At 36.3% G+C, this 27,512-nt stretch overlaps 1 protein-coding gene across 2 annotated transcripts in view; it reads left to right on the top strand.

Annotated features, from left to right (window-relative positions):
• LOC150098929 (glutamyl aminopeptidase-like) overlaps nt 1-27,512 on the top strand; it is a 354,155-nt gene that overhangs the window by 69,951 nt on the left and 256,692 nt on the right. For both annotated transcript variants that reach the window (XM_090405705.1, XM_090405704.1), the window contains exon 5: nt 20,272-20,426. In XM_090405705.1, coding sequence (XP_090261831.1) covers nt 20,272-20,426 — 155 coding nt within the window. The remainder of the gene's footprint in view (nt 1-20,271; nt 20,427-27,512) is intronic.

Here is a 27,512-nt window from a genome sequence, read left to right as displayed (position 1 = left end):
ATATATACACATTAGCACAAGAATAATGTTTAATTTGCCAAATATTTCGGTCTGAATATTACAGACCATCTTCAGTGGCTACATAGGAATAGTTTTAAAAAACAAAGTGGAATACGAACAATTGATCATTCATACATAGAACGCGCCACGTGATGTCATATCGCTAAGTATTAGAAGAGTAAACATTTAAAAAAAAAACATAATTAAAGATATTAATTCAGAAATTCATATAATGATCTTAAATAATATTATACTGATAAAAAAAAATTTTAATGTGTTATCCTGATTAAAGTTTCCCAAAGTTTTGATATAGATATACAGTCATTATGATTCAAGTTAGGACGTTGAAGTAAGGCCTCTACACTTTCTTTAAATAAACATTCAAATTTGTAGCGACATCTGTGTAGGAGGAGAGTCTTGGACCAAAGGATGTTGTGGTTTGTTTCTAATCCATGCTGAGCTAATCCAGATCTCTCAGGTTTGTTGTGTTGAATTGATGACTGATACTCTTGAATTCTTTTTTCTATGGAACGTCCAGTTTGTCCAAAGTAAGAAAGATTACAATTACAAGGAACTTGATACACACCAGGTAGAGACAAGGTTGATCATTTATCTTTAGATGAAGGAAACTGGGTGGATAATTTGTTAATAGGTGTATAAGTGGCTGTTGGATCATATTTCTTTAGAATTCTCGAAATTGGTTCTGAAATCCTGGAAATGTAAGGAATAGGAACTCGACGTATTGAATCTTGGTTGTTCTGTGTTGGTTTGTAAGAATCGAAAAGATGTTGTGTACTCTTTACGGAGAAGCCATTTAGTTTCATGTGATGTTTGATAGTCGAAAGTTCCTTCTGTAATAAATGAGAAGTTGAAAGTTAGTTTTGGCTCGTCGAATTAAACATTTTGTGACTCCTGTTTTTTGACAAGGGTGATGAGCAGATTCTTTGAGAATATAACGACCTGTGAAAGTTGGTTTTCTATAAACTGTTGTTGTAAGAATACCAGAAGGTGAACGGATGAGAAGGACATCTAAAAAGGATAATTTGTTGTCTTTTTCAATTTCCATGGTAAACTTTATACGAGGATGTAAGGAATTGATACTGTCGTGAGGCCATATAGCAAAGATGTCGTCTATATATCTAACCCAAAAGGATGGTTGAGGGAATATAGATGAGAACAGGACTTCTTCTAGATTCTAAATAAAAGTTTGCAAGAGCAGAAGAGAGTGGACTTTCCATGACTGTTCCTTCCACTTGGTTGTAAAATTTATTTTGATATAAGAAATATCCAGAGTGCCTTACAAAATCAAATAGTTTTATAATATCTTGTGGGAAGATGTCAGCTAGTAATTCCAAAGTCTCTTTGAGAAGTACATTCGTATATAAAGATTCTATATCAAAGGCAACCATAAGATCTGTAGGTTGTAAAGAGAAGTTTTTTAATTTATGTAAGAAATCAGAAGAATTTTTCAAAAAAGAGCGTGAGTTGCCAATGTATGACTTCAATAATTTAGATAGATATTTGGCTATGCGATAGGTAAGAAAATCGATACAATCCACTATAGGGTGAAGAGGAATATCTGTCTTATGTAGTATTTTTGGTAGACCATAAAACCCGGGAGGCCTTGCAAAATGAGTTTTTTGTCTTTCAATAGTGTCTACATCTAAACTTATGACCTCATCTAGAAGGGAATTTAATTTCTGCAGTTGTCTGTTGGTTGGATCATAATTGAGTTCCTGGTATGTTGAGTGATCTCGAAGTAAAAGGGAAAGTTTTCTTCTATAGTTTGCGACAGTAATTATGGACTCTTCAAACTATAGAAGAAAACTTTCCCTTTTACTTCGAGATCGCTCAACATACCAGGAACTCAATTATGATCCAACCAACAGACAACTGCAGAAATTAAATTCCCTTCTAGATGAGGTCATAAGTTTAGATGTAGACACTACTGAAAGACAAAAAACTCATTTTGCAAGGCCTCCCGGGTTTTACGGTCTACCAAAAATACATAAGACAGATATTCCTCTTTGCCCTATAGTGAATTGTATTGAAAACCAACTTTCACAGGTCATTATATTCTCAAAGAATCTGCTCATCACCCTTGTCAAAAAACAGGAGTCACAAAATGTTTAATTCGACGAGCGAAAATTAACTGTCATCTTCTCATTTATTACAGAAGGAACTTTCAACAATCAAACATCACATGAACTAAATGACTTCTCCAAAAAGAGTACACAACATCTTTTCGATTCTTACAAACCAACACAGAACAACCAAGATTCAATACGTCGAGTTCCTATTCCTTACATTTCCGGGATTTCAGAACCAATTTCGAGAATTCTAAAGAAATATGATCCAACAGCCACTTATACACCTATTAACAAATTATCCACCCAGTTTCCTTCATCTAAAGATAAATGATCAACCTTGTCTCTACCTGGTGTGTATCAAGTTCCTTGTAATTGTAATCTTTCTTACTTTGGACAAACTGGACGTTCCATAGAAAAAAGAATTCAAGAGTATCAGTCATCAATTCAACACAACAAACCTGAGAAATCTGGATTAGCTCATCATGGATTAGAAACAAACCACAACATCCTTTGGTCCAAGACTCTCCTCCTACACAGATGTCGCTACAAATTTGAACGTTTATTTAAAGAAAGTGTAGAGGCCTTACTTCAACGTCCTAACTTGAATCATAATGACTGTATATCTATATCAAAACTTTGGGAAACTTTAATCAGGATAACACATTAAAATTTTTTTTTATCAGTATAATATTATTTAAGATCATTATGAATTTCTGAATTAATATCTTTAATTATGTTTTTTTTAAATGTTTACTCTTCTAATACTTAGCGATATGACATCACACGGCGCGTTCTATGTATGAATGATCAATTGTTCGTATTTCACTTTGTTTTTTAAAACTATTCCTATGTAGCCACTGAAGATGGTCTGTAATATTCAGACCAAAATATTTAGCAAATTAAACATTATTCTTGTGCTAACGTGTATATATTTCTTCATTCATAATTCTTGCTCTTTACCTCATCTCATCACTGTCATACCTGGACAACACACTGGCTACCTTTCCTATCACACTATTATCTTTTATCCTTCTCAATAATCTCCATCTTACATTTTCCTTCTTCCCAATCCAGTCATTTGCCCCTGATACTACTACTAACTCTTTTGCTCACTTATGACAAGGATTTGTCCTTAAATTTTGTATATCTCATATGAGAAGGTGCCCAGAGAAAAGCTTTTCAAAACACTACAGTTATATGGAGTAAATGGAACATTATACAGAGCAATACATAGTCTATATTTGGGTTGTTAGTCAGCAGTTAGAATTGAAGGAAATACAGGAAGGTAGTTTTATATAAAATGAGGTGTAAGATAAGGATGCACATTATCTCCACTCTTATTCATCATCTATATGGATTGCATTATGAAAGAAAGTGGCATTAAATGTTGATGGCATTGGAATTTGAGATATCAAACTTTGTTTGATATCTCAAATTTGTGTCTAATTTAGATAATAGGTTTCTGATCTCTTTCTGGCAAAAGGATATAGGGGGCATTGAATTTTAAGTAGTTGGAATGATTGGAGGGGGAGCATTTGCCATTGTCAGTTATGTGTGCATTGGGGGCAAAGTGTGAAGTCAGGAGATTAGCTTTTCTGTGGGTGTGATGATGCAGCAGAACCATCTGTGTATGATAGGGGTGGGAATAGTTAGGGCAAAAGTTATGACCAATTGCTTTGTAAAGAGACCAAGAGGCACAGCTGCCATTTGGGCAGACACAAGTTTCCCTGTGAAATTCTGTTTTAGAAGCATTGATAATTTTCTTGCATCTATTTCTGACTTCAGTATAAGCATTGAAGGTGGATGGACTTGATTTGAGCCAGTAGTGGTATGCTTGATTTTTCATTTGTATATCCTTCAGGGTTTAGTTAGGGGATGGCAGTTCAGAGAAGTGTGGGGAATGTATGTTTCATTGCTAGTGAGGATTACTTTGGTGATACGTTCGGTGCATATGTTTAGATTGGAAGACCAGTAACAATAGTCCAACTATGAGAATGAAGCATAGTAGTCTCTGAGGCTGTTCCACTTGGCATTATAATGGCAACCTATTGTGTGGGAGTGACCGTATAAGTGTTGTTGCATGGGGGGAGGAGATGAGCATTAGATTGTGGTCAGAATTACCAAGGGGGAGGGGGTCATTACATTCACTTTGTATTTGGAAGGGTCATTGGTAAGGAAGAGATCTAGGGTATTCTGGTTGGCATGTGAACAATTTGTGTAAAGTCGTTAGTGATGGCAAATGTTTCAGCATCTCTGCCTGCAAGATCTGTACAACTGGAGGAGGAAAGCCAGTTGGTGTTATGGATCTCCTAGGATGATGATTTTGCTCTTAGGAGAGTGGGACTGGAAAAAATCGATTTTTAAGGAGAGGAAATTAAAGAGCTCAGAGTGGTTGGTGGCATTAGGTGAGCAATAGAGACAACAGATGAATTTGACTGAATGGGGAAGGGATATTTTCAGCCAAAGACGGTTAAAGTCGGGCTATTCTAGGTTAGATGCTCTCTGGCAAGGTATGTCAGAGCTAATATATGGGCTGATGCCATGCTTTGGTCAAAAGGAATTAAACTGTGTGTAGTTTGGAAAGTTGAGATGGATAGTGCTGGGGGGAGGTGAGATTTGAGTTTCTGCTAAAAAGAGTAGGTGGGGTTTGGTGGACTGCACATAGTAGTGGACACTATTAAGGTTGGAATTGGAGCCATGAATGTTAATGAAGTGGATGGCCAAGGTTCTGTGGGGCATAGATTTGACCCCAAGGGATCTTGCACATTTCCTATGCAGTGCCTACATATTTACGTTGGAAAGTTCAAAATAACAGCATTGAGTCTCCTGTTTTCGACCTCAATCAACTGGTGTACCGTTGATGCAATTAGGTCTCAGAGTTTGTTAGCAGGCAAGGGTGCACTTGCGATTCAGCGCTGGTCATTGAGTAGCTCGAGCTTAGTTTCCAGCATTCGCATTTTGGAAGAGAATGTTTCGATCATGGTATTAAGATGTTGTTCGAGGTTTACAACTTGTTTGCTTAAATTCAGTAGCTGTTTTATGAGAAAGGCTGGTTGAGATCAATAAAAAGCTTGTGCGCTGATTCATCTATTTTTGTGCAGGAAGCATGTAGCCAGTGGCAACAGAAATTGCACAATACCCTTTTTTTTTGTGGTAACTTTGGTTTTACAGCTGCGGCATTTCATATTGTCATTCGGTTTGTCAGCGATTGATGGCACTACGCTGATGAGACTCAAGTACTCTTTTGTCATTGGCCTTTGTTACTGCCATCTTTACTTTGTATGGTAGACATAGCTGGTGCTTTCATGTGGCTGTTGTTTAATTGTAAGAATAACTGATTTGATTGACTATGGATACTTACAGGTTGTGCAGAAGTAATCGGCTCCTTAGTACCCTCTGTTAGTTTTCCATTTACTGATTATTTTGTACGAAAAACACTTTCAATAATGATAAAATGAAGAAGCATAAATTTAATGTAACTTATCTGTCAAAGTTAACTGATTCACAGAATAGCTTCTTTCAACCATAAGCATTGTCCTCTGTGCTGATGGTTTTGCCATTATATGGCACATAACATGAGGATTCATATAAAAACAATTGCAGCACGTCATTAATCATCTTTCTTTCTTTCTTTCCTGTTGCTTTCAGATAGGTTTAGTTAATTATAATTGACACAAAAATATATTTTTGTTTTCATCAATATTTTAACCAAGTATGAGCACACAAAAGTTTGCAAATGAAATATCTTCATGACGCTACTTGTGTATAGAAGCAGCTAAATTCATGTTCCAGACCATTTTGATCTTTATTTGAAGTCACCATTCCCATAATACATGGCATTAAACACTCCTGGAAGGGAGTGTGTGCGTTGAATTATGGGATACTAGGACTTCTTGATGTGGTATTATTTGGTCTGTATGTGTGAAAGTCTACAAGTGCTGGGTATCATGGTAGACACGTGCGTGCCGCAAAACAACTATCTGCCTTCCCATACTTATGCTCAACAAGCCAGTTTTTCTATAGTAAAACTCCCTATTGTTTGCTAGCAGCTTTTGAAACTTTTTTACAGACATTTAAGAATCAGAGTTTTTGGTGGGATTTTCTGTTGTCCTGCCAGACAGCATAATATCTAATCTGATTCCACTGAAGGTGGAAACTATTCTACTGAGCATATAGAGTTAACATTCTAATTTAGTGAGCTGAGCAGCATACCAAGTTGAAATGCTACTGAATTTGCATCTGTTTTTGCGAATCTCATCAACAACTATAAACCTACATTTCATTAACATTAGTGCTATGGTTGGGCTAAAGTTAAATAATGTATGGTTTTTCAAATCTGGCAACCAGACTTGGTATTTTTTCATTATTCAAGCCACTATTCATTATTAAGTACGATTGTGGTATTACATTGGGCAATGAAATTCATCTACATCTAAAGACATTCACAAAACATCCATGCTCACGGTGGAATTCAAATCCACAACTTACATAGAAAATATGCTAACCACTTGGCCAGCCAGGCTGGTTCTGTAGTTCATTAGGCCATCGCTTACTCTGGTTCTCTATCTGATCCTGATATGGTGCATTGGACAAGGAAGCTCTACTTGAAGTTTGTTGATTTTGTGTTCCGTAGCCATTTGGGATCGAGTGAAACAAGAACACAAAATAGTATTGCAGTGGAGAAAAAATGAACTATACAAGATTATACCTGAAATCTAAATGTAGTAAGTGTCTAGGCTGAGAGAGAGACAGACAGACAGCAGGGAGGAGCAAGAACATCTGCTCCTTAGGCAGAAGTTGTCTTTGCTTAGTCTCGCATAGGTCATATTCATCTGGCACATTCCTTCCTGTTGAGAGTTGATGGCATGCCAGTATGCGATTACTATGATTCAGTTTTCAAATATCTTTTGTATTTTAATACTTGTTTTATTAATAAATGCAACCATTATTTTACTGTTTTTAACAATATGGAAATCTTATACTCACTCAGATTGTTTTTATCTGATGTGTCAGATAAAATCACGTGCTTTATACGTACAATTTTCCAACTGTTATACAAGCAAAATAGTTACCACTTTAAAAACTACAATGATCATAAAAGAGAAGTTAATTTTCCGATGTGTAATAATTAATACTCGTCCCACAATACGATTTGATTACCCTATTATCGGAATGGATTCTCTTTCTTTTGACATGCGCAGAAGTGTTGAAGGGTCTCGTATCTGTGGGCGTACTATAATTATATTCAAGGATATTTTAATTATATGTTAATTTATATTGTAATTATTTGCACCATAGATTTGGTTGGTTGGTTTATGGTTTATTGGTGCAAGAACAGCAAAGACCATACTGTGCCATAGAAAAGGTTAGAGCGGTACACAAGGTCAAAGATTACAGCAATACATAAATAGTCAAAGATACATATTATTTTCTAATTTATGTAGAAAAATTAAGCAATTTAGTATCCATATAAATAAAATTAAAGCAAAGGTTACAGCAATACATAGGGTCAGAAGTTACAGCAGTACATAAATGGTCAAAGACAAAACTAGTAAACAATATGCATGTACAAAAACCAAGCCAAGCAATGCAGTATCTACATATAAATAAAATTACAGCAAAGGTTACAGCAATACACTAGTTCAAAGGCTACAGCAGTACATGAATTGTCAAAGATAAATTGGTCAACATTATGCATACAAAAAAATTAAGTTAAACAATGCAATATCTACATATAAATAACATTACAGTGAAGGTTACAGTCAAAGATAAATTAGTAAATAATATATATGTAGAAAATTATGCAGTGCAGTATCTGTATATAAACAAAATTACAGTCAAATGTGTTTGTACAAATTAATTCTTTGTAAAAGATTAAAAATATCATGTAGTCTGTCTGAATGTGATAACATCTGCCTGAGTGTATATGGCTTAGCTGGATAGGTAAACATTTCGTTCCTCTCTCATGTAAGGTGCTGGCACTCCACCAGAATATGATAAATAGCAAGACACGTGTGGTATTTTTCACACACAAGAGGGTCATCAGCCCTCAGTAAATAAGAATGTGTAAGATGATTGTGACCTATCCAGAGCCTAGCAAGAACAACTTGAATGGTCACTCTCTTCTCTTTCTACATTGGCTAGAATGCCAATGCTTAATTTTGGGCTTAATCTCATATAATTTATTTGTCAATGCTTCCTACTGTGATATCTGCATCTGCAGTCTCATTTCCCTTAATTCAATATAACTGGGAATCCAGCACAACCAAACATCAAAATTAAGAGTTTTCATTTTGTACAACAGGTGTAACACCTCATACAACACTGGATGTGGATTATACATAGGATGGGAGATAGCCTGTGAATAGCTCAGCGAGTCTGTATAAATTACACACTTTTGGGAGCAGTTTTCTTTTATATTCACAAATGCAAGCTTGAATGGCATTCAACTCTGCTGTATAATTACTGTAATCAGGTGGGATCTGGTTGGAGATAGTAATGTCAGGAAGCACAACCAACACAGGTGCCAATTCTTGAGCCATCAGAATAAATGGGCAAAAATCAGCAATTGCTTGTAGACAGATGGAGTATGAGTCTTCTGTAGTTGACAAAATGAGAGGTTGCAGGATGGACTGCAAATCTGCCATGGAGGGATGCTGTAATGTTTGGTGTGTAGGCAATGTTGTCAACATTCATGCCAACAGCTTGCATAGTCTCTAACATGTGAACCAAAAGGATGTATGGCAGTCTGATGTGTGATGTTGAGCTTCCCAATGCAGAGAAAAGAGACTAGTCCATGTAGGATGATCTAGAAGAGACTTTAACTTTAGGGCATAATTAAGAGACAGCTGTTTCCATCTCATCTAAGTGATAGAACCAGTTCATTTGCTTCAACATAAAGATTTGAGTTGGTGATGTGCAAAAGGCATCAGTAGCTGTCTGTATACCCTGATGATGGATGGGATCCAACATTGCAAGTTATTCTGCCTTGCAGAATTGAGACCCATAATCCAGCTTTGAATATAAAGTGCACAATAAACACGAAGCAATGAAGATCGATATGCATCCTGTTCAGTAGAGGATTGAGTGCGAAGAAGATTCAGTGCTCTCTTGCACTTTTCTCTTAAGTTTTAAAAGAGGTATACCGTGAGTAGACATATCGATACAAAATTAATAACAGAAAAAACTCACGTGCAGATTATTTAATAGTGTAATTTTCGCCTGTGTGTCACAGGCATCTTCAGTACATTAAGCTCAAATTAAACAATAACTGACAATTCCAAAAAGTGCCACCTAAGTAGCTTGTGTAAGAACTAAAAAGGTCAATAACTTTCCTAAAAATAAAATAAAAAATAATAATAATAATAAAAAAAAAATAAATAAAAAATAAATAAAATAAAATAAAAAAATCAATACAATAAAAAGTTAGGAAAGATTAGCTGATTTGTAAAGTACTATCTCCCATAAAGGGGATAGACGTAAGCCGTCGGATCTGTTTAAGTTAGGAGAATGAAGTAGAGTTTCACATGTTTCTTTATAAAGGTGTTCCATGAGAACACCTTTATAAAGAAAAGAAAGACAAGAGTTCTTCACTTTTGTGAAGAACTCTTGTCTTTCTCTAATGAACTCTGTGTCTAATGAAGATGGCATGTTCTGCAAGTCCAGACTTTTCAGGTTTAAAGTATTCAATATAAGATTGGTGTTTTTTTAGCCGAATAGATGCTTGAAATAAAATTTCAGATCTTCATTTGGACGTTTCTGATATCATGATCAGTTGTTTCTTTATTTACAAATGTGCCTCTTTCGGAAAGTATTGAATTACTACAACAGGAATTTCCTTCAGACATTGTAAACGTATTTGATTTTGTAATAAATTCTGGTTATTTTTCCTTTAAAAATAAGTTGTATCAACAAATTGAAAGAACAGCAATGGGTAATCCTCTTTCTCCTGCTATCTCCAATTTCTTTATGGAACATTTTGAACAACGTATCTTTGACAACATTTCTCCCGGACCTACTCATTGGTTCAGATATGTCGATGACATTTTTGCTGTATGGAATGGCTCTTCGGATGAATTTCAACAATTTCTCACTAAGTTAAACACATTTCATCCTAGGATCAAGTTTACCCTAGAAGTAGAATCAAATAAGCAGTTAGCCTTTTTAGATCTTCTAATTCTTTGCCAACCAGATGGTAATCTACATTTCTCAGTTTATAGAAAGAAGACTCATACAGGCCATTATATCCATGCGGAATCTCATCACTATCCCAGTCAAAAGGCAGGAACTGTTAAAAAACTGGTTCATCGGGCCCACTCCTTTTGTTCTTCAGATGATCTTTTACAGAAAGAACTACAATATATAACTTCTTCCTTTCTATCTAATGGTTATAAGAATTGCTTCATTAAAAGAACTTTGAGTAGTTTTAATATGTCTTCCTCTTCAAACACAGAAGAAATAACGCACATTACTATTCCTTATGTACAAGGCATCAGTGAACGTATAGCAAAAGTTTTAAACCACTGAATATTTTTGTTGCCTTTCGACCGTTTAGAAAAATCTCCACCTTTTTCACTTCTCCTAAGGACTAGCTTCCACATCTTAATCATCCAGGTGTCTACCAGATTCCATGCTCTTGTGGATTATCTTATTTCGGACAAACGGGAAGATCTGCCTCTATTCTGCTAGAAGAACACCAATCTTATATTACTATTATTATTACTATTATTACGGGCAACTCCAGGGAGTCATTAGACTCATCGAGGGAGGCCCCAAATCATATTCATCACAACTATTTGACATTCATACAGTATCTATCATACCTCGCCTTAAACTCATTCACCGTCACAGCATCCACCACAGACTCAGGGAGCGCATTCCACTCATTCACTCTAAAAGTAAAGAACCCAGCTCTAACACCTTTACTAACCACACTTTTGCCCAGTTTCCATGGATGTCCCCTAGTCCTCCCACAACCAGCCCTGTTCCCAAAAATATCTTCTGAATTAATTTTATAGAAACCCTTCAGTAATTTGAATGTCTCAATCATATCTCCCCTCCTCTGCCTATCAACCAATTTTTGCAACCCACAAATCCTCAACCTGTTCTCATACGGTTCATTCCACAGACCTGCTATCATCTTGGTCACTCGCCTCTGGATCCTCTCCACCTCCTCCCCATCAAGAAGAAACCTAGGTGACCAAATCTGAGCACAGTAGTCTAGATGGGGTCTTATCAAGGCTCGATACAGAGGAACAATAACCTGCTTGTCTCTGCTTGTCAACGTATTCTTCAGCAACCAAGTGATTTGATGAGCTGTTTTGGTCACTTTTGCAATGTGTCCCCTAAATTTCAATTCCTTATCTACCAACACTCCTAAATCTCGTGCCTCATCAATTTCCTGGAGCACGGTTCCACCAATGCAGTAAACTGCCGCCAATCTTTTCACCCCAAAATGCATAACCTTACATTTTGCCACATTAAACTGACATCCATTCTCCTTAGCCCAGACCTCCAATCTATCCAAATCATCCTGCAAAATTTTGACGTCATCTGCATTCACTATTGCCCTACCCAACTTCGCATCATCCGCAAACAAATGAACTGTTCCTCTCAGATCATTTCCTATATCATTTATGAACAAATTAAACAGCAGGGGTCCAAGAACAGATCCTTGTGGCACACCACTAGTCACAGGCCGTCTTGTGGACTCTACTCCCGAGTAAACCACTCTCTGATATCTCTCTGTCAACCACCCTCCTATCCATCTCACCAACCCTATGTCCATTCCCATATGCTGCAATTTACTGATCAGAATTCCATGTGGAATCCTGTCAAAGGCCTTGGCAAGGTCCAGTAGAATCACCGTAAACCCATTACCCTTATCCAGTTCAGCCGTCACTGTGTTATAATACGTGAGCAAGCCACTGAGGCATGACCCACCCCCCACAAAACCATGCCGTCCCCGATACAGTATCCCATCCTCCTCTATCCAATCTTGTATTTTCCTCTTGACTATTTTCTCCAAGACCTTGACAATGACCCCTGATATGCTAATCGGTCGGTAATTTACAACAGCAGTCCTGGAACCACCTTTATGCAGTGGAACCACTCTCCCCTCCCCCCACCCGCTCGGGACCAACCCAGACCCGAGACTCAAATTAAACAAAATGGTCAAGGGTAGTGACAATTCTTTAGCTGCCTCTCGTACAACACGAGCTGGTATACCATCCAATCCCACAGATGCACCGACACCGAGGCCATGCAATAGACCACCCACCTCCACCCCATCAACCACAACCCCCGTACAATCCACTGGCCCATTCGCTTCCGCAATGTCACCACCTGGACGACATACCCCTGCAAAGCGCCCACTCAGCAACTCAACCATCTCAACCGATTCAGTTACCTCATTACCATCGGCATTGCCCAAAATCAATCCGCCATGCACATTCCTCCCCCTACTCGCCACATATCTAAAAAACTGTCCAGGATTCCCCCTAGCCTGCACGGCCAATGTTCCCTCGTAATCCTTTTTTGCTTTTCTTACCACACTCATCACCCCTCTGGCCCACGCCCCACACTGCCCATGTGCCCGCCGGCCACCCCTCTCCCCAAATTCCCTCCATAGTTGTCTCCCCTCCTGCAACTCAAGCCCAATGGTGCCATTCATCCATCCAACCCCCACTTGATCCACCACCCGGACTCCAGGCACACAGTCAGCCACCGCCCCATGCAAGCACCCCCCCCAACCACCTCCCATGCACTACCAACCTCCAGTCCCCGCAGCTGTACACGCCATGGCACCGAACCAATCAAACTTCCAAGCTTGTCATACTTTCTAGCCCGACAATTCCACATGTACCCTGTCCCAATTGAAAACCCTACACCCCCAGCCACCCCCCAAGTCAAGACCCCATGACCACTCCCACCGATCGGCGGCAATGCGGTCACATCCGTCACAGCCAAATCCTCAGATGCAATCACCAGGTCAAGCACCCTCCGACCTCCAGTATTTTCCACCACATGCCGTCGCAGACAGCCATCCCTCAATATTGAGTACTTTAAATATTGAATACTTTAAATATTGAATACTTTAAACCTGAAAAGTCTGGACTTGCAGAACATGTCATCTTCACTAGACACAGAGTTCATTGGAGAAAGACAAGAGTTCTTCACAAAAGTCAGTTTCTCATGGAACGCCTTTATAAAGAAACATGTGAAACTCTACTTCATTCTCCTAACTTAAACAGATCCGACGGCTTACGTCTATCCCCTTTATGGGAGATAGTACTTTACAAATCAGCTAATCTTTCCTAACTTTTTATTGTATTGATTTTTTTATTATTATTATTATTATTTATTTTATTTTATTTTTAGGTATCTTACACCAGCTACTTAGGTGGCGCTTTTTGGAATTGTCAGTTATTGTTTAATTTGAGCTTAATGTACTGAAGATGCCTGTGACACACAGGTGAAAATTATATTATTAAATAATCTGCATGTGAGTTTTTTCTGTTATTAATTTTGTATCAACTTTTCTCTTAGTTGAAGAATGTGTGCAAGAAATGTATGTTTTATGTCAAAGGTGAGTCCCAAGAACTTGGCTTCTGGTGCTACTGGAATAACAGCTCATTCCATTCTTAGTTCAGGATGTGGGTGAAGACTGCATTTTCAACAGAAGTGTACACACACTATTTTCTTTTGAAAATCTGAACCTGTTACTATGAGCCCATAGAGAAACATGATCAATTGCTCGCTGAAGTTGTCTTTCAGTTACCTTCATGTTACGAGAGAGACAGTAAATTGTGAAGTCATCAACATATAGAGCATTATCTACAATGGGAAGAAGCTGTTCAGTGATTGATTTAACTTTGATAGGAAAAAGCATCACACTTAAGACAGCACTGGGGAACATTCTGTTCTTGATGTTATGGCCAGGATAGCGTACGTCTCACTCTGACTTGGAAAGGTCGACTGGACAGAAGGTTTTTAATAAATACAGGAAGGTGTCCTCTGAGAGATCTCTATAACCTATAACCTCTAGGTTATAGAGGTCTTTTAATCTGACATATTTTCAGGCTGTGTTATAAGCTTTTTCCATGTCAAAGAAAACTGAAACCATATGTTTCTTGATTCAGAATTGCATCTCTTATAAGTTTCCAACCCGATCAAATGGTCTAAAGCTTAATGATGTCTGTGAAAGCCACATTGCATATTGAAGAGATCATTGCTTTCTAAATATTCTAGAGAAGTCTGGCATTAGCCATTGCACCATAGAAAAGCTGTCTGTATACAAAAGGCTTATATATACACTGCTTGGAAAGAAGTCAATGGACACCATAGTGTGAGGAACAAACACCTAGTGTGAGGAACAAACACCTATGGTGCTCACCGTAAGATGTAGGACTTTTCACTGCGATGATTGCAGCAATCCTATGACATACATTCCAGAAGTGTATGATAGCAATCAATGGGGATTTTGGATCATTTTTCCTGTAGGCATGTAATCAGGTCCTAGACTGTTTTGGGACAGAGGTTGCTTGATCTCACCCAACACTCCAGATCATCCCACAGGTGTTCAGTAGTGTTAGATCAGGGCTCTGTGGAGGCAAGCTGCAGTAACATTCAGGTGTGGTAACATTCAGGTCCACAAACCATGCAGTTACAGTAGCAGCAGCTGCCTTATGACAGTGCATTGTCTTGCTAAAAGAGACAATGGTCAGTTCTGTAGAAATGTCACAAATTAGGAAGCATTGCATTGTCCACAATGTTGAGATACCTCTTGAAGCTCAATGTTTATGGCACCACAAACAGAGGTCTAGAGGCAAACCAGGAAATAAAAACCATACCATCACACTGCCACCTCCAAATTTCATAGTTGGGATTACCCACTCTGGTAAGAAACGTTGACTGGGCATCCACAACACCCACACCTGTCCATCTGCTTGGTAGAGGGTGTAACATGATTCGTCACTGTACCACAGCTTTCCAAGCTTTCACATCCCACTGTATACACTCTTTACACCACTGGAGACGAACACTGCATGTTGGTTCGAGTAATGTGGGACTTGCATATTGCAGTTCTACCATGGAAACCCATGTTGTGAGCCTCGGTTTTGAATGTTTTTTGTGCAGATTCATGTTCCTGTTGACCCAGAACTCCATTCAACATATCCTTTTACATATAGAATTTTACATATTATCCTTTGTAGCACCCTATGGTCATGTTTGGTGAGTGTGGTGGGTCATTCACTCTTGGGTCGCACTAGCAGTTGACTCCTTGCGCCTCCATCTCAGTATGGTATCACTGATTGTTGACCTGGGTTGACTCAATTTGCTGAACAGATAGGCCTGCAACATGGTATTCTGTCATAATGCCCTTTCAAACTCTGTTAGTTTCCTTCTTGCAGCCATTTCACTCAAACGTTGCAATGACTTCGGAGTATCATACTCCTCCAATTTATACTGGCCACAAACATATGACTCATTATATGGTACAATGCACCTTCCTATCGGGGTATTCGCTGACTTGTACTTTTGCTATCTGTTAAATTTTAACCCAACATTATTATTATTCAGGCCTCCATGGAGTCAAAAGACTCAACGTGGGAGGTCCTTCCTAAGAACATAAAGTCTGTCAAGACTCATCGAGGGGAGGTCACCCCCCCCTAAGAAACACAAAGTCTATCATACCACTCTTTAAACTCATTGACCATTCTCACTCCCACCAATCCATCAGGCAATGCATTCCACGGTTCAACCACCCTCCACGCAAAGAAACCACTCCTTACCCTCTTGCTCACAGTTTCCTTTCGTAACTTCCAGGGATGGCCTCTTGTCATCACTCCTTCCTGCTGTTCAACCAAGTGAAAGAACTCCCCAGTGTCAACCCTGTAACCACCTCTCAACAGTTTAAAAGTCTCAATCATATCACCTCTCCTTCTTCTATCCACCAAACTCTGCAGTCCACATTCCCTCAGCCGATCCTCATAACTATCCTTGTACAGTCCTGAAACCATCTTTGTCATCCGTCTTTGTACCCTTTCCACAGTTAATTTATCCCCTTCAAATCCTGAGGACCAAATCTGAGAACAATAGTCCAAGTGTGGCCTGATCATTGACTTATACAACGGAATGATAACTCTCTTATCTCTGCAGGTCAGTGTCCTTCTCATAATTGCAGCAATCCTCTGTGTCACCTTTACCACCTTTGCAATATGTCCCCTAAACTTCAGGTTTCTATCAATCATCAACCCCAGATCTCTTGTCTCCCCTACTTCCTCCAGTATAACTCCTCCCATAGAGTATGCAGCATCCCATCAATGTTTCCCAAACCTCAAGACCTTACATTCAAGAACATACAATTCATTCAGTTGCCACATGCAAGCATTATGGCTTGTAGGTAGAAGAATTTTATTGAAATTCATTATTTAGAAATTTTCTGAAATTTCTATAGTGAGAGTTGCTTATATTTATTTTGTCAGGTAATTTCAATTTAGGTTTTGATTATTTGTAGCAGCAGAATTAAACAAAATAAAATATATATGCTTGCACAACATGAACTAGCAATAAGGAAATGATTCTAGATAACCATAAAATGGTGTGTGTCGTAACAATAGCATTCTTGTATAGCGACACCTTCATTATCTTGACATCTGTATTTTGTTATGTACTATATTTTGTTTTGCCTAATTAATCTCAGGAATAGGTTATTATAGCAGATAGGCTATTGTGGATTTCTTTTTAGAATGGCATTATGCTATATGGAATTCAGTCATTTGTTATAGTGATTGTGTGCATGTGTTTTAATGATATTTTCTATAGTGAAAGTTGCTTCTATTTATTCTCTCTGTTAAAATTATGTCTGCAAAAAAAGGAACAAAATATGTTGAAATTTTATATATAGCTAACTCTAACTCCATTGACTGGATGGAATTGAATTTCCTTATGGACATATTAAATATATCCTTAAACCAGGTTTTTGATTATTTGTAGCAGCAGAATTAAGCAAAATAAAATGTATATGCTTGCATCACAAGAACTAATAAGGTGCGTGTGTTGTAACATTTTATGTTACAACACACGCACCATAAAATGTGTGTTGTAACAATAGCTTCTTGTATAGTGACACCATTCATTGACATTTCTATTTTGTTATTATGTACTGTATTTTGTTTTTATTATTATTATTATTATTATTACACCCTCCATGGAGTCAACAGACTTATTGTGGGAGGTTCATTCAACTGACAACATATTTATCATATAGAATCTTAAAGTGCTTAACTCTCTAGCATTAACAACACATTCTCGCAATGCATTCCATTCACTGACAATATTCCATGTAAAAAATCTACTCCTCATACCCCTCTTCATTACACTTTTACATAACTTCCAGGAATGACCTCTGGTTCTTTCCCTCTCACCTTCTACTCTTTTTATAATCCCCTCTAGATTAATCTAATAAAATCCTTTCACTAACTTAAACATCTCTATCGTATCGCCTCTCTTCTTCCTGTCCACCAAACTCTGCAATCCACATCTCTTCAACCTCTCTGCATAGGCAGCATTCCAAACTCTTGATATTGTCTTAGTCACTCGTCTCTGGATCCTCTCCAATGTCTCCACATCACATTGAAACCAGGTGACCAGATCTGAACACAATAGTCCAAGTGAGGTCTAACCAGTGCCTTATACAGTGGCACAACCACTTTCTTATCCTTGCATGTTAGAGTACTTCTTATTATAGCAGCACTACGATATGCCTTCTAAACTTCAGTCTACTGTCAACCATCACTCCCAAATCTCTAATCTCATCCACTTCCTGCAGTACGGCACTATAGATATAGTACATAGCCTTATATTTCTACACTCCAAAATGCAACACATTGCACTTATTGATATTAAAACTATACAACCCCACTCTTTCATCAGTAAAAAGCCTGTTCAAATTCCTGAAGGGATTCAGCATCAGTAGTGATACTTATAATTCTTCCCAACTTTGCATTAACTTTGCATTAACGTTGGAAGGTGATCAGTCATTCGATGCTATTGGCACACTCTCCCTCGATGAGTCTTTGGACACCCTTGAGATGTCACATAATAATAATAATCGTCAGCAAACAACTGAAGATCCCCAGTCAATCCACATGATATATCATTTACAAACAAGTTAAACAACAGGGACCCAAGAATAGAACCCTGGGGCATGCCACTGGTCACCCTTCTTTTTTTTGAGATACTGCTCCGCCATGCACAACTTGCTGGTGTCGTTCAGAGAGCCAATCTCTGATCTATCTATCTAACCAATATACTGACTATCCTCATCCTCTGCATCTTGTACACCAACCTGTCATGTGGTAATCTATCAAATGCTTTTGCAAAGTCTAAGAATGTCACTGTGTATGATTCTTCCTTATCTAATACACTCGTCATCTTATAATAAAATGCAAGTAAATTACTGAAACAGGACCTACCCTTTACAAATCCATGCTGACCATCATAAAGAATGGCATGTCAATCAACCCAATTCTGGATTCTATTCCTTACCAATGTTTCCAGGACCTTGACCACAACCAGTTATACAGACCGGTGTATAGACTTCTGTCTTTGAACCATGCTTGTGGAGTGGTACTATTTTGCCTTCTTTCCACTCCTTAGGAACCCTACCCACTGCAAGACTTTCATTAAATAATTACTTTTGCCTAATTAATCACAGGAATAGTTTATTATTGTGGATTTCCTTTTAGAATGGCATTATGCTATATGGAATTCGGTCATTTGTTATACTGATTGTGTACATGTGTTTTAATGATATTTTCTATAGTGAGAGTTGCATATATTTATTCCCTCTGTTAAAATTTTGTCAGGTAATTTCAATTTAGGTTTTGATTATTTTTAGCAGCAGAATTAAGCAAAATAAAATATATATGCTTGCATCACATGAACTATCAATAAGGAAATGATTCCAGGTGACCACAAAATGATTTGTGTGTGTTTGTGTCGTAACAATAGCATTCTTGTATAGTGACACCATTCATTATCTTAACATCTGTATTTTGTTATGTATTGTATTTTGTTTTGTCTAATTTTTGTCATTAATATGGTCCACTTACAAAACCTGCTAAAGTAATGCATGTTTGGTTGCCTGCATGCATTGTGCACAGTAATTCTTAGGTTTAAGAGGGATTGATGAAAAGTTTATTTTATTTATTTTTTACTTGAAATAATAATAAATACCTCCTCCTCCTCTAGCTTGATGAAATTTATCATTTCCTGATGATTCATTATGCTACTTCTTCACTACTAGCACCTTCATTGGGATCTTGGATATAAATAATCCATGTTTTCCAATTTTCCGTTTCAAATTGGCAGCATTACTCCTTGAAATTTCATTGGGATCTTGGATATAAATAATCCATGTTTTCCAATTTTCCGTTTCAAATTGGCAGCATTACTCCTTGAAATTTCATTGGGATCTTGGATATAAATAATCCATGTTTTCCAATTTTCCATTTCAAATTGGCAACATTACTCCTTGAAATTTTCCCCAATTCAGAATTTAATGTACCCGAAATATTTTTTATATTAAAATGTTGAATCTTTACCGCACGGTTAGCCTAGTAACTTTGCGCTTCGCAACCATATGCCTGGGGAAGGAGTGTCCCAGGTTCGATTCCCATTGTAGACGTGAGGAGTTGGAGGATCTTCCTCAGGCATAGCCAAGTTAGCCGGTCTTGGGCGCGGTCAGTAGGGTTTTTTCCGCCAGTTTATCTGGCGTTTTTCATCCCGCAAAACAGGCAGACCGGCCCCATGAACATACGCCTCTACAGTCAAAAATATATCCCCCCCCCCAGCGGCAGACCAGGCGACGGGTCAGTTGGGAGTAGTACTAACAAGAAGTCGCATCTAAAGTAATATGTGGACCCTGCATGGGAAGCGGGAATAACGCATAGTGGAAGAAGAAGAAGATTAAAATGTTGAATCTGGACTTGACTGTATGCACTTTGTTAATGTTATTCATGCATAGAATAAGTGGAATGACAAATAATGTTTTGGTTTACTCTTTGCTGAATTTTATATTTGCAATATATGTCAATACAGTATTATAATAAAAGAGTATATATTTATGTAAATTAGAAAATATTTATAAAAATAATTAGAGATGTATTTTGACTAGATATGATTGCTATTCCTGACTTTGGTCCTGGTGCTATGGAAAATTGGGGACTGATAACTTATCGCATGACTACCATTCTTTATAATCCTGAAGAAACATCAAGTGATGCTCAAGAACACGTGGCAACAGTTATAGCTCATGAGCTTGCTCATCAGGTAGTTTCATACATTTTGTATTTTATGAAAGGTGAATGAAAGTTAGTGGCAGTATGTATGGTATATTCAGATAAGTTTTATTTCTGTGAAAAATCAAGTTTTTTGCTTTCATTAAGTAGCCATAGTCTTGCTCATCAGGTAGTTTCATACATTTTGTATTTTATGAAAGGTGAATGAAAGTTAGTGGCAGTATGTATGGTATATTCAGATAAGTTTTATTTCTGTGAAAAATCAAGTTTTTTGCTTTCATTAAGTAGCCATAGTCATTCTCCCCCCCAAAAAAAAATTTGGGAGAAGATGGATACCATTAGATTGATTTTTGTTAATAGTTTTAAAAGATTGTTCTATTACCTGCATTATTTCTCTCATACTGTTAAGCAGCTTCATCTTCAGTAATAGAGTCTAGAGTAGGAAGAATGTTCTATGGTTTTCTACAACCACCAGTGCGGAGTACCATGATGTGTTTCACTGGTATTTTCACAAGGAGGTCCACATTATCGTATAGCACATTTGGTGAGGTTAAAATGTGGAAACTGTTGTACCACCATATATAGATGATTGTAATGTTCCAGAAATAATCAGTTGTACACACTTTGCATTACCAGTTTGATCATATCTGGGAGAAAACAGAGGAATGCCATCGATATTGTAAGTCGCCAGCATTACATTCATGGTACTGTGTTCTTGGCAAACTGCAAATTGGCTGATCTCAACTTTTCAGCTGTTTGGAATCTCTCTCTGCCATTCTGCTTGTAGCACTGATTTTAGGACCAGACATAAATGTCTGAAAAGATTGTATATATGTGAGGAGGTCTTGCACATTGATCTCTACATTTCATTGCTATCTGATAAAATGTTTACATAGGATCTTGCTCTGCAACCATCATTTGGTATGCAATCTATCACCATGACATGATAGTGGAGAAAGTTTAACTACTATTTGTTGAAAGTTCAGTTTTTTAGTTTATTAGTTATTTAATTCCTATCATAAATTGGACGAATTGTAAAGATAGGCTGCCAGTGGTATCAAATTTCTATACTGATATCTAAGCATACAAGTGAGATTTTGGATATATATATTTTATGATAATTCTCTTCTATTCTTAAAAATAGTCTTAACTTCAACAATAATTAATTAAAATTTAGTCTTCATTACTTCCACATACAAAAAACAGTTTAGTAATACTAAGATACATTAAAAAAATATACAACATTGTAAATGTAACTTCAACAACAGAAACTCATCTTAAAATTTAAAAGATAATGAAACAAACTTATCTTCTTTTTTTAATTTCTTCTTCTTTCTCCTTCAATATTACTTATAACTTCTACTGTTATTTCAGTTACCTTTGTAACATGACAGCTAAAATATTTTTAACGTGAAAGACTAGTACTAATGGAACTTCATTCTAACTTGTTCCAAAAGATTCTTCTATATCTCTACATATCTGTATCCCCCCCCCCCCCCAAACAGCTGAACAGCTCCCTGTTCAGCTGTTTACTCTTTATCATATTCTTTTTTTTGCTTACACCTGCTCCAGTATGCATTACACTTCCAGTTCCACTTCAATCATGAAGTGAGAGAAAACACTGCCATTATGTTAATTTGAGTGCTGTGCTTGAAAGCAGTAAAATTTCACACTTTCAGTGAACTAAACTTTTTAAATTCATGTATTTTAAGCAATACAAAACATTATGTGTAATGCTTATATCGGGTATATCTGCTTACAATCATGAGTTCACTTTGTTAAAAATAAGTGCTACATATAAATGTTACATATATAAACAACACACAACTTTACAAACAAAAAATTACAATTAATTCACGCTTTTCTCACAGTTTAAATTCACTGACAACAGAAAATAGTAATTTGAAACAGAATATTTAAGTTTACATTTATTTAATTAAATAAAAATACTGTAGAATATGCAAACATCATCAATCTATTGTCATGACATGATAGACTGTAGACCAGTGGTTACCAAATAGTTTGAAATTGAAAGAACCAAAAGATATATTTTTTTAATCAGCATCAATACCAAGCAATGCTTTGTTAGCATCTCACAAGGTGGCATATAAAGTTGCAAAGTGTAAAAAGCTTAAGGACATCATGAAAAAAATTATTGAGATACTAAGGGTGTCATGAACGAAGAAAGACTGGAAACATCTACTGTAGACAATAATACTCTTTTGCATTTCAAGCCTGTACAATTTCATTTTTGAGCCAGGAATGCTGTTCAGACTTCTTGAACATCTCTTAGAGTGAATGTTTATATCTGAGACAGTATACTGAGACACAATAACAATCCACTACATCATGGTGATTAGTCTTCCTTCATTCATTCATTTTCATATTTTGAAGGTAGTTTCAATGGATTTTAAAAGTAAAATTTCATAAGATAAACAAATACAAATAAAGCACAGCATCAGTCCTGGGCCTGCTATTTACTTGTGTTTTTGTTTAATGGAAGAAACAGAATATATTAAATAAAATGTAGTCTAGGGATAATAATATCCCTAGAATTTTGTTCCTTTCATTAATCAAAAATATGAATCATTGTCTAAGTATCTGTGCCAATACGTATAGTGTTGGTGTCTATTCATAATAGTGCTTCACAGTATATATAAACAGTACCAAGAAGAAAAAATATAATTAATTATACCATGAAGCACTATTATAGGTATACAACCTGTTTTGAGATTTGTTATCATAAGCAACAAATTAAGCCACGTTTTAAGAGCATTAAAAGGGCTTAATTTGGCTATCCTAATAATATATTTTGGTAACGAAGGATAAAATATCCATACTTAGTGTGTGTGTGTGTGTGTGTGTGTGTGTGTGTGTGTGTGTGTGTGTGTATATATATATATATATATATATATATATATTTTTTTTTTAAATAGATTTAATGACTTAAAAACAGAGATTACTTATAAAGATTTAATAAGAATAATACAACTAGTTTCGGCTTATAATAGCCTTCATCAGGTATTCTTAAAGGAAGAGAATAGTAATAAACATTGAAGTATCTAAAAACTGGAAAATACAGGTAAAAATTCGCCACACGTAATTGATACATAAAAACGTTGTATTTTTTTTCGAGTTCTAACAGGTGCACCATTGTTTATTGCAAGTATGTGTGCAGACTCACGTGAACGCCAATATTGCATAACTACAGCATAGCTATCTGGGATGTTATAACTCAAATTGTTGTTTAAGTGGACAGGATTCAGAAGGATTTCCCTTGATTCTATAATTTTTCTCTCAAACTCATCATTGCAGCGAAAAATATTTTCTGATCTATCCCAGCAAACGGAGTGGCTTTGTTGATCATCATTAGGATTATTTGAAAAAAAGAACATGACTGGATAACGCAGTTGCATGTGATCTTTTGTAAGAGATGTCTCTTTTATGCTCTTCTATACGTTGCTCAACAGATTAGTTAGTTTGTCCAAAATAAAGGATATTGCAATCGCACCATAATTTATATACACCTGGATATTTTAGGTTGTGATGAGGAGACTTTGGATGGCTGATTAGAGAACGGATTTTAGGAAGTGTGGTGAAGAACGTCTTGATGTTATATTTTTTAAGGACTTTTGCTAATTTGTTAGAGACTGTGCTAGTGTATGGGATGGAGATGCTGCCTTTAAAATTAATATTTTCTGTGGTGCACTATCTAGGAGGATCCAGAAGAAATTTCTTAATCATTTTTTCAGAGTAACCATTTTATTTAAAGATAAGAGAGAGTTGATTTATTTCTTTTTGTAGTTCATTCAAGAGAGAGCGTGCTCTGTGTCCTAAGGTAGATATAGTTCCAAGTTTTTGTGGTGGAAAATGATGAGAAAGATTATGCAGATATCTATTGGTATGAGTAGGTTTTCTGTATATAGAGATTTTTAATCTTTCAGAGCAACATGTAAGCATGACATCCAGGAAAGGCAAGGAGTTATTATTTTCTAGATCAGCAGTAAATTTTATATTAGGATGTTGGATGTTAAGATGATTAAGAAAATCTATGAGAGAATTTTATTTAATTACATCTATAGCCTAAATGACGAGGCATCTCTAATTAACATAAAAAGGAATTTTAAAAAAACATTGAAGAAAATAGGCCTGAAAATAAACAGGTTAGTATTTCTCAAACATTGTAAGTTCCATTCAGTTTTTCCTAAATTCATCTCTTTTCAAGAAAAAACAACAACGGAACGCGCTAAAAGAATTTATCGTAAAGCTAAGATGGATCTCCTCAGTGAAAGAATTTCAGACACAGAACGTTGTTTAGCTTTTTTGTTCACCACTAAAAGATCTTTAGCTCAAAAACTTGAAGAAATGATGGATAATGATAACTTACCTGATTTTATCATTAACAGTGAAGCACAAGCCACTCGAATACAAAACAATAATAAGTATACTCTTATCCAGAAATTTAATAATCTACACAGGATACAAAACAGATCTAGTCATAGTGAAGCCCGTATTAATCCTGAAAAAGTTGTAGTGAACAAATCTTCTCATATTTTAACAGATGCGGAACCGGATATTCTTAGCAAAGGTCTCAAGTTCATTCCCTCACCAAAATTTATCCCTAAAGAATCTCTCCTTACAAAAATAGAAAAGGCAAGTTCACTCATTCCTAATCATTTGGCGAAACTTCTTCGTATTGAATCGATTTTCATTATAAATAATGCTAAACCTCCAACAGATAATATTCCTCTGACTGAAAGACAAGCCCTAAAAAATCTAAAACAGAACAGTAACATTATTATTTTACCTGCGGATAAAGGCAATTCCACGGTCATCCTCAACTCCGAAGATTACCACAACAAAATGCTTCAATTACTTGGAGATAGTTCGGCATATTCAATTCTTCAGGAAGATCCTACAAGAGAATTACAAAACCGTACAAACAACTTGTTAAAGACTGCGAGTAAACTTCCTCTTAATGTTCGCCTCTCTTTACGCTCTCTACATCCTCTTATCCCACGCATCTATGGAGTTCCCAAAATTCATAATGAAAACATCCCTCTTCGCCCAGTTATGGAAGGAATTGATTCACTTACATATAAACTTTCAAAATATCTAACAAAGTACCTCAAGTGTTTCTCCAATAACTCTTCATCTTTCGTTAAAAACACCACAGATTTTGTTTCGCATATAAAAGATATTCCCATCAATGAAAATGACATTCTAGCAAGTTTTGACATTATATCTTTGTTTACTAACTTTCCTACAGATGAGGTACTTACTAAAGGACAAATTATCCAAAAAAATGTTTGCTTTATTAAAACATTGCATTCATTCTGGTTACTTCAAATATCAGGACTCCATTTACCAACAAAAACAAGGCCTGGCAATGGGCGATCCTTTGTCCCCAGTTCTAGCTAACATCTTCCTTGAAGATTTTGAAACAAAAGCCATATCTTCCTTCTCATTTAAACCGAAAGTTTGGAAAAGATATGTTGATGATATTTTCATTGTTTGGAATCATGGGCACACATCTCTCATCGATTTTCTTAATCATCTCAACATCCTAATATAAAATTTACTGCTGATCTAGAAAATAACTCCTTGCCTTTCCTGGATGTCATGCTTACACGTTGCTCTGAAAGATTAAAAATTTCTATATACAGAAAACCTACTCATACCAATAGATATCTGCATAATCTTTCTCATAATTTTCCACCACAAAAACTTGGAACTATATCTACCTTAGGACACAGAGCACGCTCTCTCTTGAATGAACAAGATGAACTACAAAAAGAAATAAATCAACTCTCTCTTATCTTTAAACAAAATGATTACTCTGAAAAAACGATTAAGAAAATTCTTCTGGATCCTCCTAGACAGTGCACAACAGAAACTATTAATTTTAAAGGCAGCATCTCCGTCCCATACATTAGCACAGTCTCTAACAAATTAGCAAAAGTCCTTAAAAAATATAACATCAAGACGTTCTTCACCACACTTCCTAAAATCTGTTCTCTAATCAGCCATCTAAAGCCTCCTCATCACAACCTAAAATATCCAGGTGTATATAAATTATGGTGCGATTGCAATATCCTTTATTTTGGACAAACTAACAAATCTGTTGAGCAACGTATAGAAGAGCATAAAAGAGACATCTCTTACAAAAGATCACATGCAACTGCGTTATCCAGTCATGTTCTTTTTTCAAATAATCCTAATGATGATCAACAAAGCCACTCCGTTTACTGGGATAGATCAGAAAATATTTTTCGCTGTGATGACGAGTTTGAGAGAAAAATTATAGAATCAAGGGAAATCCTTCTGAATCCTGTCCACTTAAACAACAATTTGAGTTATAACATCCCATATAGCCATGCTGCAGTTATTCAATATTGGCGTTCACGTGAGTCTGCATGCATACTTGGAATAAACAATGGCACGCCTGTTAGAACAACTTGAAAAAATACAATGTGTTTTATGTATCAATTATGTGTGGCGATTTTTTTACCTGTATTTTCAAGCTTTTAGATACTTCAATGTTTATTACTATTCTCTTCCTTTAAGAATACCTGATGAAGGCGAAACTAGTTGTATTATTCTTATTAAATCTTTATAAGTAATCTCGGTTTTTAAGTTATTAAATCTATTTTTAAAAATGTATCACAACAACCGAGTTGAAGCATATAATCACACACACACACACATATATATATAGCTGCTTATTTTTCACAAATTTTCTTTGTGTATCTTTTGAAAGACACAATTTTGAGGCAAACAGTTTTTGGCATTTTATCATCACCTGGTGTATACTCTCAGCTATTATATTCCCAGATATTATGAGATTCTAGCAAATAATATTTCATGACATTATTTGTCAGATCTCTAATTCTATCATCTCTTACATTACATTCTTCAACAGTACTTCTTACTGCATGAACACTCCTGTTACTCAGTCTACCTGTGAGGTTTTTGCTAGTTTTGCTTTAAACACTTGTTTTGATAATATTTCATCTCCTGTTTAGATTAAGTGGTCATTAATATCTTAATTATTCAAATACAGGCAGCCCTCGGTTTACGCCGGTCAATTTACACTTATTCACAATAACGCCAGTTG

Source organism: Typopeltis vanoorti, chromosome 15 (genome assembly GCF_054136105.1).
Source record: "Typopeltis vanoorti isolate ZY-2024b chromosome 15, IOZ_Tvanoo_1.0, whole genome shotgun sequence".
Lineage (NCBI taxonomy): Eukaryota > Metazoa > Arthropoda > Arachnida > Uropygi > Thelyphonidae > Typopeltis > Typopeltis vanoorti.
The sequence above is the reverse complement of the archived record's forward strand: the minus strand, read 5'-3'. Positions and strand labels throughout refer to the sequence as shown.